We start from the raw sequence: 12,637 nt of genomic DNA on the forward strand, positions 1-12,637 counted from the left end.
GCCATTCTTTAGTTTAAGTCCCTTTAATAGGCTTATTGTCTATAGACTTGTGTTATCTTATTGTCTGGCTTAACTATTTTCATGGTTCTCCTGTTTACTTTGCGGCTCTACTTTTATACTTGGATTCCGTTGGTTGTGCCCGGTTGAGTTCGGGCTCCAGTAACGAAAGATCAAGAGTCGACAAAGCCGGTAACGTCAGCGTGACTAAAAAACAACGTCGACACTAATATAACAAATCATTATATTAGTTAGCGATTACTGAGATTTATAACAGGAAGACATTCTTTACATGTTACCAAAAAGCCATAGAAGTTTTGAAGATTACTTTATTTCTAAACATACGTTGGTTTTTTAAAATATATTTAGTCGTAAGCCTTTAAGAATAACGTTTATGACGTATGAATTAATAGTTAAGAATAAGTAAATTTATAAAATATGATCCATTGACTACATAAATATGAAAAGCCTACGCCCTACCCTAAGGCTGCCCACTGGTTGCCAGATTAAGGTCTCAATGTTAGTTTGTGTTCAATCTTAAAATACCATATTAATATTATTGTTTTCAAAGTTAGTGAATATACACAGATGTATGGATATTTATAACTCTTCCACGAAAAAAAATACTTAACGGATTTTTATGACACGTTCCATGAATGTACCTTGGAGACCAAAATAATATACTACCCTAAATTCTGTAAACTTCTCTAAGAAACATTACGTACAAGTCGTATTTTGTACAGTTGTCGCTACCAGTTGGTTGTCATAACTGTTTTTTAACCATACAACAATTATCATTTCATAATTCATAGGTCTCCGTGGGAAGAAATATGTAGGTCCTACAGTAACGGGTGAAATCTTATAAGGGTTAATGAAATTGTCATCTGCAAAAATACGACCCTGACTCAGAAGACACCACTAGTCGGCGTTTGACCAAGAAAAACCTGAAACACAAGCGCATTCACACTAAAGTTCCATAATTCAGATTTTAAGGCGTAATTTGTGTTGCAAATATTATAAATATTCGGAAGTAAAATACGAAAACATTGATTAAATTGTCAAATATTATTTTCATTGAACAACACAGCACAGCTAGTATCGTGCATTGGGAGAGGTAACGTTACGCTTTGTCACTTTTATCTGTCTGTCATTATTAAAACGAAACGAAATTTCGTCAAATAATGATAAATATTTATGAAAACATATATTTAATGTTAAAGAACATCCACGGAAATAAAGTCGTTAATGGTCGGTAGTGTGTTATCATGACACGAAACAATTAAATGTTATTACTGGATTCACGATCACCTTCACCAACAATGACATTATTAAACTCACTAAACTGTCTGCAACGTACGCCGTATAAACATTTACTATATATAATATATTATTGTACAACAAATAAGGCCACAGTGACTGCATTGTATTGATTGTATGACGAAGAAAGGACTATGAGAAGAAAAAAGATGATTAGTTTAATCTGTTTACAGTAACTAAGTATAGTATAAAAGTTTTGACTTTCCTTAATAATGGAAACATTATTTTTAGTGGTCCTTGATAATTGTATCCACTTCGGTCACACTTTAAATTCAACATTAATAGATATTTAATTCATAAATAATTACATCTGAATAATCTATACTTTGAAATACATCAGAGAAACGCTTCTGAAAAACAATAAAGCAAGACACCAGACATTGAAGCCTCACTGCTATAAAGGAACAAATTTTTATTTCAATCTTCATTGCATCGTATTAATCAGTCATGGCGCGTTCTGTCGTCTTGTTAGTGTTGTGTTTAAGTATTGTGTCTTGTTATGGCAGAGGTAATTGTTTCTTTTTATTTGTTTGTCATTTTTATCAAGGCAATTCTTTATTATATTTAATGTGTTAATTAAATTTCTTAAAGCAAGAACAGAACTCAAGATCAAACAAACATGACATAACGCACTCTCAACTCCCGCGTTGAAAGAATATATGAATGTTAAAACTGTTATACGCAAAAACGCTCAGACATCTGTATATAAAAAAATATATTATTTATTATCTAACTTCTAATTAAAAGAAAGACCAAGATGACTATATAATTAGTTTTTTCTTTGGGGAAGCAGTTTATCGGTGTGTTCTGACCCATGGGGCCGTCGGAAGGCTGTGTGGGTCTCCCCGGGATAGAACTATAGGTTTTTTTGACCTCTCCCTAAGTCACTTAATAAGTTCTTGTTGACTTCATAAATAAACAAAAACGAAAACCGATCTGGTGCAAGTGTCCCTAATAATAATTAAAATGTGGGCACACGAAATAAATCACGTCAGAAACTATAGTGCTTATTGCTAAAACTACATGAGATTTTACGTCGTTGCAGTGAAAAAAGTATGTGGACCCAATGAACATCTCAAAGATGGTATAAGTTGCAAATCGGACTGTTGCCCCGGTGAAGACTGCCCCGACCCTTGCGCCAGTGCCTGCACGTGTGACCTCCAGTACCACAGAGTGTCCAATGGGACCTGTATACCGACGAGACAATGTCGTAAGTGTTTATTTAATGAATGAGATCTACAGAATGAGTGTTCTCTGAGCAGCTCCTTTTCAATGACATTATTTTATTTAATCTTACACAACGATGCTCCCCGTTCGTCTCCAGCTCCCATCGACTGCCCTAACAATGAGCACTTCGACGTCTGTCCCGTGTGTAATGAGGGTTGCGATAACGCAGTCGCGTCTGGAAAGAGATGTAGATTCGTTGGACGAATAGGTATCACTGTGATCTGTGAACCTGCGTGTCGCTGCGATGATGGCTATTGGAGGAACAGCAAAAAACAATGTGTCCCTTATGAGGAGTGCCGTATGTGATCTTTTAGACATATTTTATTGGACCTGTCAGTTAGGACGGACCTTTTAATATATAATAACATTAATATATATTTACAAACTAAAATTTAATTATTTCTTGTCAGTTACACTTACAAGAACTTGACAATGAAGACTTTTAAGGATAACGCTATAGAAATATGTATTAAAAAAACAAAGTTATTTTCCTTTCACCAAAAAATAACTATTGACTTAAGAATACTTTATGAGTTATACAGTAAGTATCAATTCACAAATATAAATATGGCCACCTGCTTTGAGCTTTACTGCTATTGTAATAGTCATATTTTAATGTAATATCTGTGGCTATAAGAATAAAAATATTGAAATCTTATATCTATAAACTCAAACAATATTTCTAGGAAAAAGGTGCTACCAAACGTGTCAGGAGATCAGCATACACTTTAAAAATAAGAATTGTGATTCGTATAAATATGTATATAATAAATATAACACAACGGACTTGAATAATATATATCAGAAATAAGAATAGACTTAGAGTATGAAGTTCGTTACTGAGACCCCAACGAATAATGATCGCCGGAGTTAGAAATAAATATCACGACACCATCCAGTAAGCTTACTCTACGTTGCCATCACACTACACACGAACCGTTAAGAGTAATTTATTCGCAAATCTTCGCACCCTGTAGTATTAACGTCGGCTATTGATTGAGAATAGGGAGAAACTTCGTATGTATTGTGACGCTACAAACATATACATACATACAGATTACTTTACCTGTATAGTGAGGCTCGGAAATCATCTCTAGAACCAACAGAGTCCGTTTTTATGCTCGCCACTTTATTCAGTCCCATAACCTATGTTTCCTCACCTACCGATGGGTATGTTTATCACCTATTTCGAACGTTCAAACTAGAGTGAATAATATAGTACAAAAAATGAAATCAGAATGAAAACAATTTTGTAAAAGAGCTGAAAAAACCAAAAGTCCACATCGGTAGGCACGTTTTTGGGTACCGACTAGCTGCCATAAAATTAAAATATCAGAGCCCACTAATAGCTTGAAAGAAATACGTAATTCTTATTGTATATAATTTACTCCACGTTTACCTTAACTAATTCTCTGAACATTGAATAATAATTAATTCAAATTAAATTATAAGAATTCCTTTCCACATACCAGGAATTCGTAAATATTATTATAGTACCACATAAAGAGACCACACTTAATACACCACATAAAATGACACCTCCAGCAAATAAAATTACTTCAATTTTTTATTTCATAGTCACAAAGAATGTCAAAAGATGAGTTGTGGTGCGGTTGAAATTTATATGAGAGCCCGTTTCTGCACCAAAATAAACATACATAGGTACGTTCCATAAAAAGGGTGTCCATTGTTTGCGAATTGAATGAGGGCGTTATTTAAAATAAAACCCAAAAAAAGTACAGAGTACAAAGTTTCGGGTGCCTTACAGAAAATTCTAACTGTTCTCTGTGATCGCTAAAATTTATGATTACCGGTATTGACATTAATATACCTAATGACTAATGATGTAATTGATTTGTAACGGTTCAGATAGATGATCGATGCTAGATTGAATACAAACATCATTAAAATCAAATAAAAATAATGTATTTTTATCCGTATACATACTTGGGTTTTTACGTTTTTGAAGAATTTGGTGTATTTTCAAGGGTTATCAACTGTAACCACATTTTACAAATATTCTACCACAAAATATATTAAATCCGTTGAATAATATCAACATAAGAGTCGATCAACATTTCAGTAACTATACTTATGTGGGGTAAACATTTTTTAATAAAAAATAAATTTCCCTGCAATTCGGCCATTTCTTCGAGTACTGATATACTCAATATTAAATTCACTAACAATGATGTAACAAATACACACATAGCCAACGTGAACGCCAACGTTTTTCCTTAACATTTTTTTGTAACTGGTTTCCTTCAATTAAAAAATTACCCTTGAAAAGATATCCTAAAAGTACCGGTATGTTAGGTTCCAGTAACGTATATTATTAATAGCTGATAAATATGAAAATACAAACAACTAGTGGGATGATATTTAAACACTAAATATTAAAATGACTACGAAATTCTCCTGCTTTTGTTTGTTTGTGATGAATGAAAAATACCCGAACCACGGTAAGTATATTCCACATTATGTTTCCCGATGGTACTGACCCTACTTAACCTGTTAGTTTCACATTGGTCACATACGAACGCTGCGAGCTGTTGTTGAAAAGTATATTGGAACTTTATACGTTACGTTCTACGTAAACAGTAGTCTGACAGGTTGTTGGTTGTTTGTCGCTGTGATATCGCTTTGTTTCTTTTAAAGTTGAGTTATCACCGGCCGTCTTTCTTCAATCTGTCCCATGTTGCATTACAGCCGCTCACGTAATGGGACTAATTAAAATTCCCTCGGCGGAAGTGCAGGTACTCATCTCGCATCAGCTGACCGTATATTATATTCTGAAATATTTGTCTTTCACAGAATTTTTGTTTTCATCTGTTTTAATATATTACTTAAACAAACATTATGTTAACCTATATTTATCACCTGGACCATTATTCTCATCATCCGTTTACAATTTTAAGATCTAAGACGCATTTTCAATACTATAAATGGAATTATCTCCAAGAAAATTTCACTAAATTACACACGATTGATAAAGAGTTTCACATATTCATTCGTTTATTAGAGATTTTATAGTACTTTTAATAATACATACAATATAATTTAAAAGTTGCGAATTATTTTATTATGTTTCTTAATACCTAACAATAATAAGCCTTTAATTCTATTGGTGTAAAGCTTCCACCCATGTTTATGGACGGAAGATCGTCTGAAGTTTCTTAAAAACTGCACTATGTCCTATCCTTCAATGGCCATGTCATCTACATATGATATTATTGTTGTCGTGATCATTACGGACTGTAACTACTGTTCCTATACAATTGTAAAATAAAAAATATATCAATTTAAGAATTTTACCTAATTATGAGTAATTATTAAATTTTAATGTTGGTTGGCTGGTTGTTTTCAATGTTGCCTTCATCCGTGCAAAAAAAGTAAATGTTAATTACATTAAGTGTCTGGATACTGAAGTCCTTGTGTAATTTTTTTCAATGTTTTTTTAAACAACTGCCATCTATTTCCGTAATTAAAGACGACACCGTCCCAATATAACGTTTAATAATAAATAGAATTATTATTTCGCAAACTCATTAAAAACATAAAAATTTATTCAATGTTTACAAATGAGCAGAGAAAAGAAAGCAAAATATTATGAATCTAGTTTTAAATTTATGAATGAAATAATATTATAAAACAGAAGACTTGTTACGAATAATACATTCTAGGACTATAATCATTCTGAAATTACTCACTTAATTAATTTATATTTAACTTACCCAGTTTTCTAGTATTCAAATAAAATCTAATGGAAAGACAAAGTAAGCTAAGCGTATAACGTAACGTCATAGACGAACTTAGTGATGTTACCGCTACGACATATAGTCGATGCTTATTTTATAATACGTCGTACACCAATTATGACTAATTTTTTTTTATTTTGCTCATAAAACAGATTAAATATGAAAAAAATTATAATCCTGATTTTATGTAAATTTTATAATAATTACAATGCACAGTAAAATCATACGCTAATTTTCGTAACAATATTAATGAGAACTAGATTTATACTGCAAGTATCGTTAGTAATAAAGATGAATTGCATACCGTTACATCCCTAGTCATGTCATATTGGTCTCCCGCACCATGTTAAAGGGAAAATATAAGTCGTTTAATTATTATGTATTAGAAATTATACTTTGAACGGATAAAGGACATATTTAAAACAACCAACCTAGGAATTATTTATATATCATAATAATGTTCACACAAAAATACACTTAAACATTAAACAACTTTTTATTCACCTGTAATTTATTTATATATTACAAACTTGTGCTATTACTATAATAATACTTTTTACATAAACATGTTTCATGACTCTGTCTTAATATGATAATACTTCTTATCGTCTTCACTTAAAAGGTTGGGAGCTCCTGAGAGTGGATCTTTGCCTAAGTGGGATTTTGGGAATGCTATGACCTCTCTTATAGATTCGGCGTCACAAGCGATCGCCATCAGTCTATCAATACCTAAAGCAATGCCTCCGTGCGGAGGACAACCACTTCTTAATGCACTTATAAAGTGTGATAGAGGCTGCGGATCTATATCCAACATTGCCAAGATCCTTTCCTGTAAATCCCCATTATGGATTCTTATGGATCCACCGCCGACTTCATTGCCATTTAACACTATATCATAGGCAAGTGATCTCACTTTCAGTGGATCTGTATGTAGTAAGTGTATGTCATCAGGATGTGGGGCGGTGAACGGATGATGACAAGTTTGCAAACCCTCATCTCCTTTATTAAATAAGGGAAAATCAACCACCCACAGTGGCTCGGAGCTCTTTTTCACTGATAGAAGGTTTCTAGATTTTAACAAAGTTGCCAAATCTTCCCTTAAATCACCCAAACACATACAAACATCGTCCCTATCACCAAGACACAGAATGTTATGACAATCTTCACTAGTTATTTGACTGTTTAAATCACTACCTACTTCTTTTGATATGTTTTCATTCAAGACGACCTTCACATTATATTTTTTTCTTAGCTCTTTTATTTTTTCTTTATGTTTACTTGTAAGTTTACCAACTTCACTGGGATATGGCAGAACAAATGCTCCAAAGTTTGAGTCAGTATTTGTTTGGAATAATTCTGTAACATCCCTCAATAACAAGTCATATGTTATGTTAGGTTTGTCACTTCCATATTTTTCTAATGCCTCTCTGTATGTAATTCTTCTGAATGGTGGTTTTGGTAGATGTATGAGATATGTGTCATACAACAATTGCTCTATCAGAGAGAGAACATTCTCTAAACTTGTAAATGATAGTTCTAAATCGAGCTGTGTGAACTCTGGCTGTCTGTCAGGCCGCGTGGTTTCATCTCTGTAACAACGAGCCACTTGGAAGTACCTGTCCACCCCACCCGCCATCAACATCTGTTTGAACTGCTGAGGACTTTGAACCAGTGAATAGAACAGTCCGGAATGATGAGTGGGGACAACAAACTCTCTCGCTCCACCGGGTGTGCGACAGAACAGCGTTGGTGTTTCTACTTCTACAAAATTGTGTTCTTCTATGAGAAACTTTCTCATAGCATGCAACATTGCAGACCGCTTTCTTAAAATTGACTGCATCTCAGGAAACCTTAAATCTATATAGCGATATTGAAGACGTAACTGTTCTTTTGGTTTCTGATAATCCCTTAAATTAAAAGGCAACTTCGTTACTTCGTTCAACACTTTCAGTTTGTCAATAACGACTTCCACTTTTCCAGTAATCATTTCTTTATTCACCATCGTAGACGGTCGTGCCACTACAGTCCCTTCAATCTGAACAATAGTCTCTAATGGTAAATCTTTCATGTCAATATCAGAGCCGCTGATTATACATTGGGTTAGCCCGTACGAGTCCCTGATGAGTAAAAACTTGGATAAACGCACAAACTGTACCCAGCCACAAAGTATAACCTTGTTTCCAACATGACTTAGATTTAGTTCTCCACATGTGTGAGTCCTTTGTGTAAAAGAGTTTAAGTTATAACTTCTTGCATTAACTTCATTTTGATTTGTTTTAATTGTCGTATCTCTAACTGTATGCTGACATCTAATTGTTTGTGTGCGTCTGAGTAATATCTCAAATTTCTTAAGACTCAGATGGCTTTTGTAACATCTTAATATGTTGACATGCTTTTGTAAAGATCTAAATACACTTTTTCCAAACATAATTTCATCTGTAAACCGTGTTTATGTTTATAAGAGTAAGGAGTAAGCACCCGCGGTTAAATACAATTGTCAAATTAAACTACAGCATCCACATGTCAGATGTCACAATAAATGTCACATTCAATACAAAATTCATGCAAGCGTTCAAATAAAAGCAAAACTTTTTGTAAATATTACCAATCCATTATGTAGAAAAATCCCATTCGTATAATATGGAAACAGTTATATGGAAAAAGTTTAAAATGCCTGGATCAAAAGTGTATTGTGAAGAACCAGGATTTAATCGAAACTTTTTCATAATTAAATCGCTGAATACATAGGATCAAATTAAAAGTTTTAGACGTTCATATTGATACCGGAGAATAATACAGCAAACACTGCATACATAGAATATATCATCCTATTAAAAGCTCCAGATAAAGGTAAAAAATTCAAATATCATGACTATATTTAAAATATAACTATTACCTAAAAATATTGTAAAATTATTACGATTATCAATGCCCTACTTTATCAGTTTATTCGTTAATAATAAATTGAACAAAATGTAAGAGGTATGTGCATAAAAGGAAATGAGGGTACAAGTGACCAGTTTTCTATTGGTTATACTAATAATTTAATTTCACCCCTAATTTGTTCCACTGGTGCAGTGGAACTGAATAGGAAATCATTATTGGGATTATTACAAATAAACTTCAAGTATATGCAACATGTGTTTTATTTATCTTAAGTTTGTACGTCAACAAAAAAATATTAATATCAGTGCATTCTCTCTGAATATACTGATGTATATGCACAAGGAAGCTCCGATGATGCGGACTTATAAAAATTACCGCCGTTACATTTAAAAATATTTCTACTAAAATAGCTAATCAACATATAACAAAAAAACTATGCAGTCTAAGGTCAAAAATGAGTCAACAAAGAGGTCTTATCAAGGAGAAAGTAATATTGTGGGATATAACACATGATACCCAACAATATTACATATAAAATATAATCTAAACAAAGAACAGTCTCGAGAAAACCCGTTTCCATTGTGATAACAAGAAAAACTAAATTTTAATATTAACTACTTACATAAAAAAATTGTTTCTATAGAATCCCATCCATATTGTATCAACAATAAGGACAGTATTCAAAGTTCAAAGGGCAATTAAAATCTAAACAGTACGCCAAATAGTTGGTATTGGAGCAGAAAGTGGAGCTGGCAAGGAACCAGGTAGTGTAGCAGGAATAGCAGGCGCCAGCGAGTACACCGGGTAGTCACAAGGGAGACCGACACAAGCTGCAGGCATGGAGTACAGGGAACCAGGAGACTGGTGGATCAGGTCCACTCTCAACATCTGTAACCATTTATAATAGATTTTTGAAATCTGAGAGTTTGAAATCTCCTTCTCAAATACCTGTTCTTTAGATATAAATATATTTCAGGAAAGTTAGTGTTTAAGAATCACCTTCAAGGCCTGCAGGGCCAATTCTGCTGCCTCTACATGAGCTTGTTCAAGAGAGAAGCATGCTCGGCTTGCAAGGGGACCCACACGTTGCGCAACAGACAGCAGCGGCAGACCCACTTGAGGCAGCTCCACACGGCACACCCATAGTTCTGTGCCAGTAGGATCCACATACTTTTGATAGTCATATACTGGTGGAGACCACATGTAGCTGAAAAGTATAATTACATTAGAACAATTATAACACATACCACATTAAAGTTGTAGTTTACAAAAATTAGACTGACCGTTTGCACATGGATTCCAGCTTAACCGTTGCCAGAATATAGTTAGCTGGTGCCTGATAATACACTGGAGGCTTTGCGTCTGTCGGAGAGCAACAGGAACTGCCCCCAGCGCAGGCCGAGCCGATGCCTTCGTCCTTGGGACCGTTTGCGTACTCCTGCTTTTCGATGTGATGTTTATAAAGCAACAGGGTTTGTGTCAAATCCAAGCTATTGTTAAACTTCGCATTGCCTCTACTGAGTTTCTGTATGCGGTACAGGTCGCGGTCGACGGGCTTGGCCCATCTTATTTCAATGTTACTACCGTCGATGTCTGCGTTTTGTAATTTCGCTATAGCAAGCTCTGCGTGTTCTCTTTCGTAAAAATGTATGAACGCATAGTCATATATTTTTTTTACTCGTTCCACTTTGTGGTTAATGGTGGATTCGAAAACCTTTTGGATCACGTCCGGGGTCGTCCGAATCTCGAAATTACGCACATACAGTACCTTCACCTGCAACCGAATACACGCAACGGACTTACAATAACGCCGATCGTATTGCTCTGTTTATCTAAACGTAACGTAAACCGTAGATAACGTAGCCATAAACAAAATATAATATTTTAATCGCTCAGCTGAAGAGTTAATACTACTCACCCTTTGCATCTGCTCGTCATCTATGTCAGGTTCTGGTTCAGCCCAATCCACCATGACTTCCTGGTCCCAGAGTCTCACGCAGCCCGGCACCAGCGCCCGCCTCGCCATAGCGGCTGCGCGGTGACACGTGAACTCCACGAAGGCGAAGCCCCGGTTCAGCTTTCGATCAAAACAGTTCTTGTACAGTATGACGTCCACAATGTCCGATACGCGCTTGGAGAGCTCCTCCCTGACGTCCTCCTTGGTCTTCGTCTTGGGAATGTTTCCTACGAACAGGCGACAGTTATCCACGGACTTTACGACTCCGATGTGTCGTCGCGGGCGTATCTCGTAGCCGTTGAGTTGCTTCACGGCCGCCGTGGCCTCTGCCCGTTCAGTGTACATTACGAATGCGTACCCGCGGTTCGAGCCGGAGAAATCCATCATGAGTCGCATCTCGTATATCTTGCCGACTCTCGAGAACAGCGGGACGAGCTCGTCTTCGAATATTTCTCTTGGCAGCTTACCGACGAACACTTCGCATCCTCTGGGCGGCGGCGGTCCGGTCCAGTTGGGCGGTGGGCCGAACTTCCTTTGTCCGTTTCTCTGTGCGATAGTGTAGCCGGTCCTCTGCATCAGCTCTAACAGTTTGTAAGACATCTGGTTGTTAGTCTCCACCATGTTTATAAATCGAGACGATCGACTTTGATACACCGTCGCCGCGAATTACGTTACAGCTCTGGCGCGGCGACACAAAGTTACACTTGTCTTTATACTCGCCGACAAATGTACCGGTGGATATGACGACACAATATTCAAAAATTTTAATCAGTTACATTAGAAACTTATACAGCTTTTACTAAATTATTTATTTGACATAAATTGAAATGTGATAAGAATAGATTTTTAAAGTAAAATAAAACTTTTGCAAGTTTATTTTTCCTAAATAATAGATATTTCAATAAATTATATTAATACAACAGTAATATTGACGAATAAATATGCAATCTTTTTCACTGTGAAACACTATAATCAATCGGAGATAATTATTAGAAATCTAGTCAAATCTCTTGAATTTATTTTATTCATATAATATTATCCCAACAAATAAACAATAATGTAAGACGCAATATACAACATTGTATAACACTTCAATTGAATCAAAATCAATTTCCGGACTCTGAGAGTGTTTTAAATTGTTAAGAAAATATTCGTTGACATTTATGAAAGATAGTTCCTTTTAAAATCCTGTAAAAAACCTTAATTTATTTATCAAAGTTCTTTGAAATTGTATCATTTGTGATCAAATAGTTTTTTTATTAATTCTGTATTAGTTTCGTATTTCACACGACAGGTGGAGCTTTAATTAATAATAGTTTGTTTATTTGAGGATCTATTAATGTAGTTTTGTAATTATCTTTTGTTGGTTATTGAATTATTGATCTTATTAAACAGAGACATGTCAATTTAATGATTTATATAGAATTAAAGTAATAATATAAAACGCCGCCTTATTTTCGTTTGATTTGTAGTAGTAAGTAGTGTTCGTTTTGTT

General features: G+C 34.8%; 3 protein-coding genes across 3 annotated transcripts; 1 reads left to right on the top strand and 2 right to left on the bottom strand.

Moving 5' to 3' along the window:
• The first annotated feature begins 690 nt into the window (after positions 1–690).
• LOC116765686 (inducible metalloproteinase inhibitor protein-like) lies at positions 691–2,937 on the top strand. Its single transcript, XM_032655263.2, has 3 exons — positions 691–1,822; positions 2,360–2,524; positions 2,639–2,937. The coding sequence occupies exons 1-3, from the start codon at positions 1,762–1,764 to the stop codon at positions 2,845–2,847; spliced, it is 435 nt and encodes a 144-aa protein (XP_032511154.2). The 5' UTR covers positions 691–1,761; the 3' UTR covers positions 2,848–2,937.
• A 2,597-nt stretch (positions 2,938–5,534) lies between these two features.
• Positions 5,535–8,806, bottom strand: LOC116765859 (aspartate--tRNA ligase, mitochondrial). Its single transcript, XM_032655484.2, has one exon. The coding sequence runs from the start codon at positions 8,725–8,727 to the stop codon at positions 6,871–6,873; it is 1,857 nt and encodes a 618-aa protein (XP_032511375.2). The 5' UTR covers positions 8,728–8,806; the 3' UTR covers positions 5,535–6,870.
• A 664-nt stretch (positions 8,807–9,470) lies between these two features.
• Positions 9,471–12,585, bottom strand: LOC116765860 (probable RNA-binding protein 46). The gene is made up of 4 exons (XM_032655486.2): positions 11,104–12,585; positions 10,469–10,959; positions 10,185–10,392; positions 9,471–10,073 (listed from the first exon to the last, which is right to left on the bottom strand). Exons 1-4 carry the CDS (start codon positions 11,761–11,763, stop codon positions 9,891–9,893), a joined length of 1,542 nt encoding a protein of 513 aa, XP_032511377.1. The 5' UTR covers positions 11,764–12,585; the 3' UTR covers positions 9,471–9,890.
• Positions 12,586–12,637: the final 52 nt, after the last annotated feature.

Source organism: Danaus plexippus, chromosome 11 (assembly GCF_018135715.1).
Source record: "Danaus plexippus chromosome 11, MEX_DaPlex, whole genome shotgun sequence".
Lineage (NCBI taxonomy): Eukaryota > Metazoa > Arthropoda > Insecta > Lepidoptera > Nymphalidae > Danaus > Danaus plexippus.

Bases quoted from the DNA above. Each gene is read 5' to 3' on its own strand.
- LOC116765686 (XM_032655263.2), top strand. From the start codon at position 1,762: ATGGCGCGTTCTGTCGTCTTGTTAGTGTTGTGTTTAAGTATTGTGTCT. The intron at 1,823-2,359 runs GTAATTGTTTCT...ACGTCGTTGCAG, and splicing joins TGTGTCTTGTTATGGCAGAG to TGAAAAAAGTATGTGGACCC. The intron at 2,525-2,638 runs GTAAGTGTTTAT...GTTCGTCTCCAG, and splicing joins TATACCGACGAGACAATGTC to CTCCCATCGACTGCCCTAAC.
- LOC116765859 (XM_032655484.2), bottom strand. From the start codon at position 8,727: ATGTTTGGAAAAAGTGTATTTAGATCTTTACAAAAGCATGTCAACATA.
- LOC116765860 (XM_032655486.2), bottom strand. From the start codon at position 11,763: ATGGTGGAGACTAACAACCAGATGTCTTACAAACTGTTAGAGCTGATG. The intron at 10,960-11,103 runs GTGAGTAGTATT...ATTCGGTTGCAG, and splicing joins ATGACGAGCAGATGCAAAGG to GTGAAGGTACTGTATGTGCG. The intron at 10,393-10,468 runs GTCAGTCTAATT...TATACTTTTCAG, and splicing joins CTGGAATCCATGTGCAAACG to CTACATGTGGTCTCCACCAG.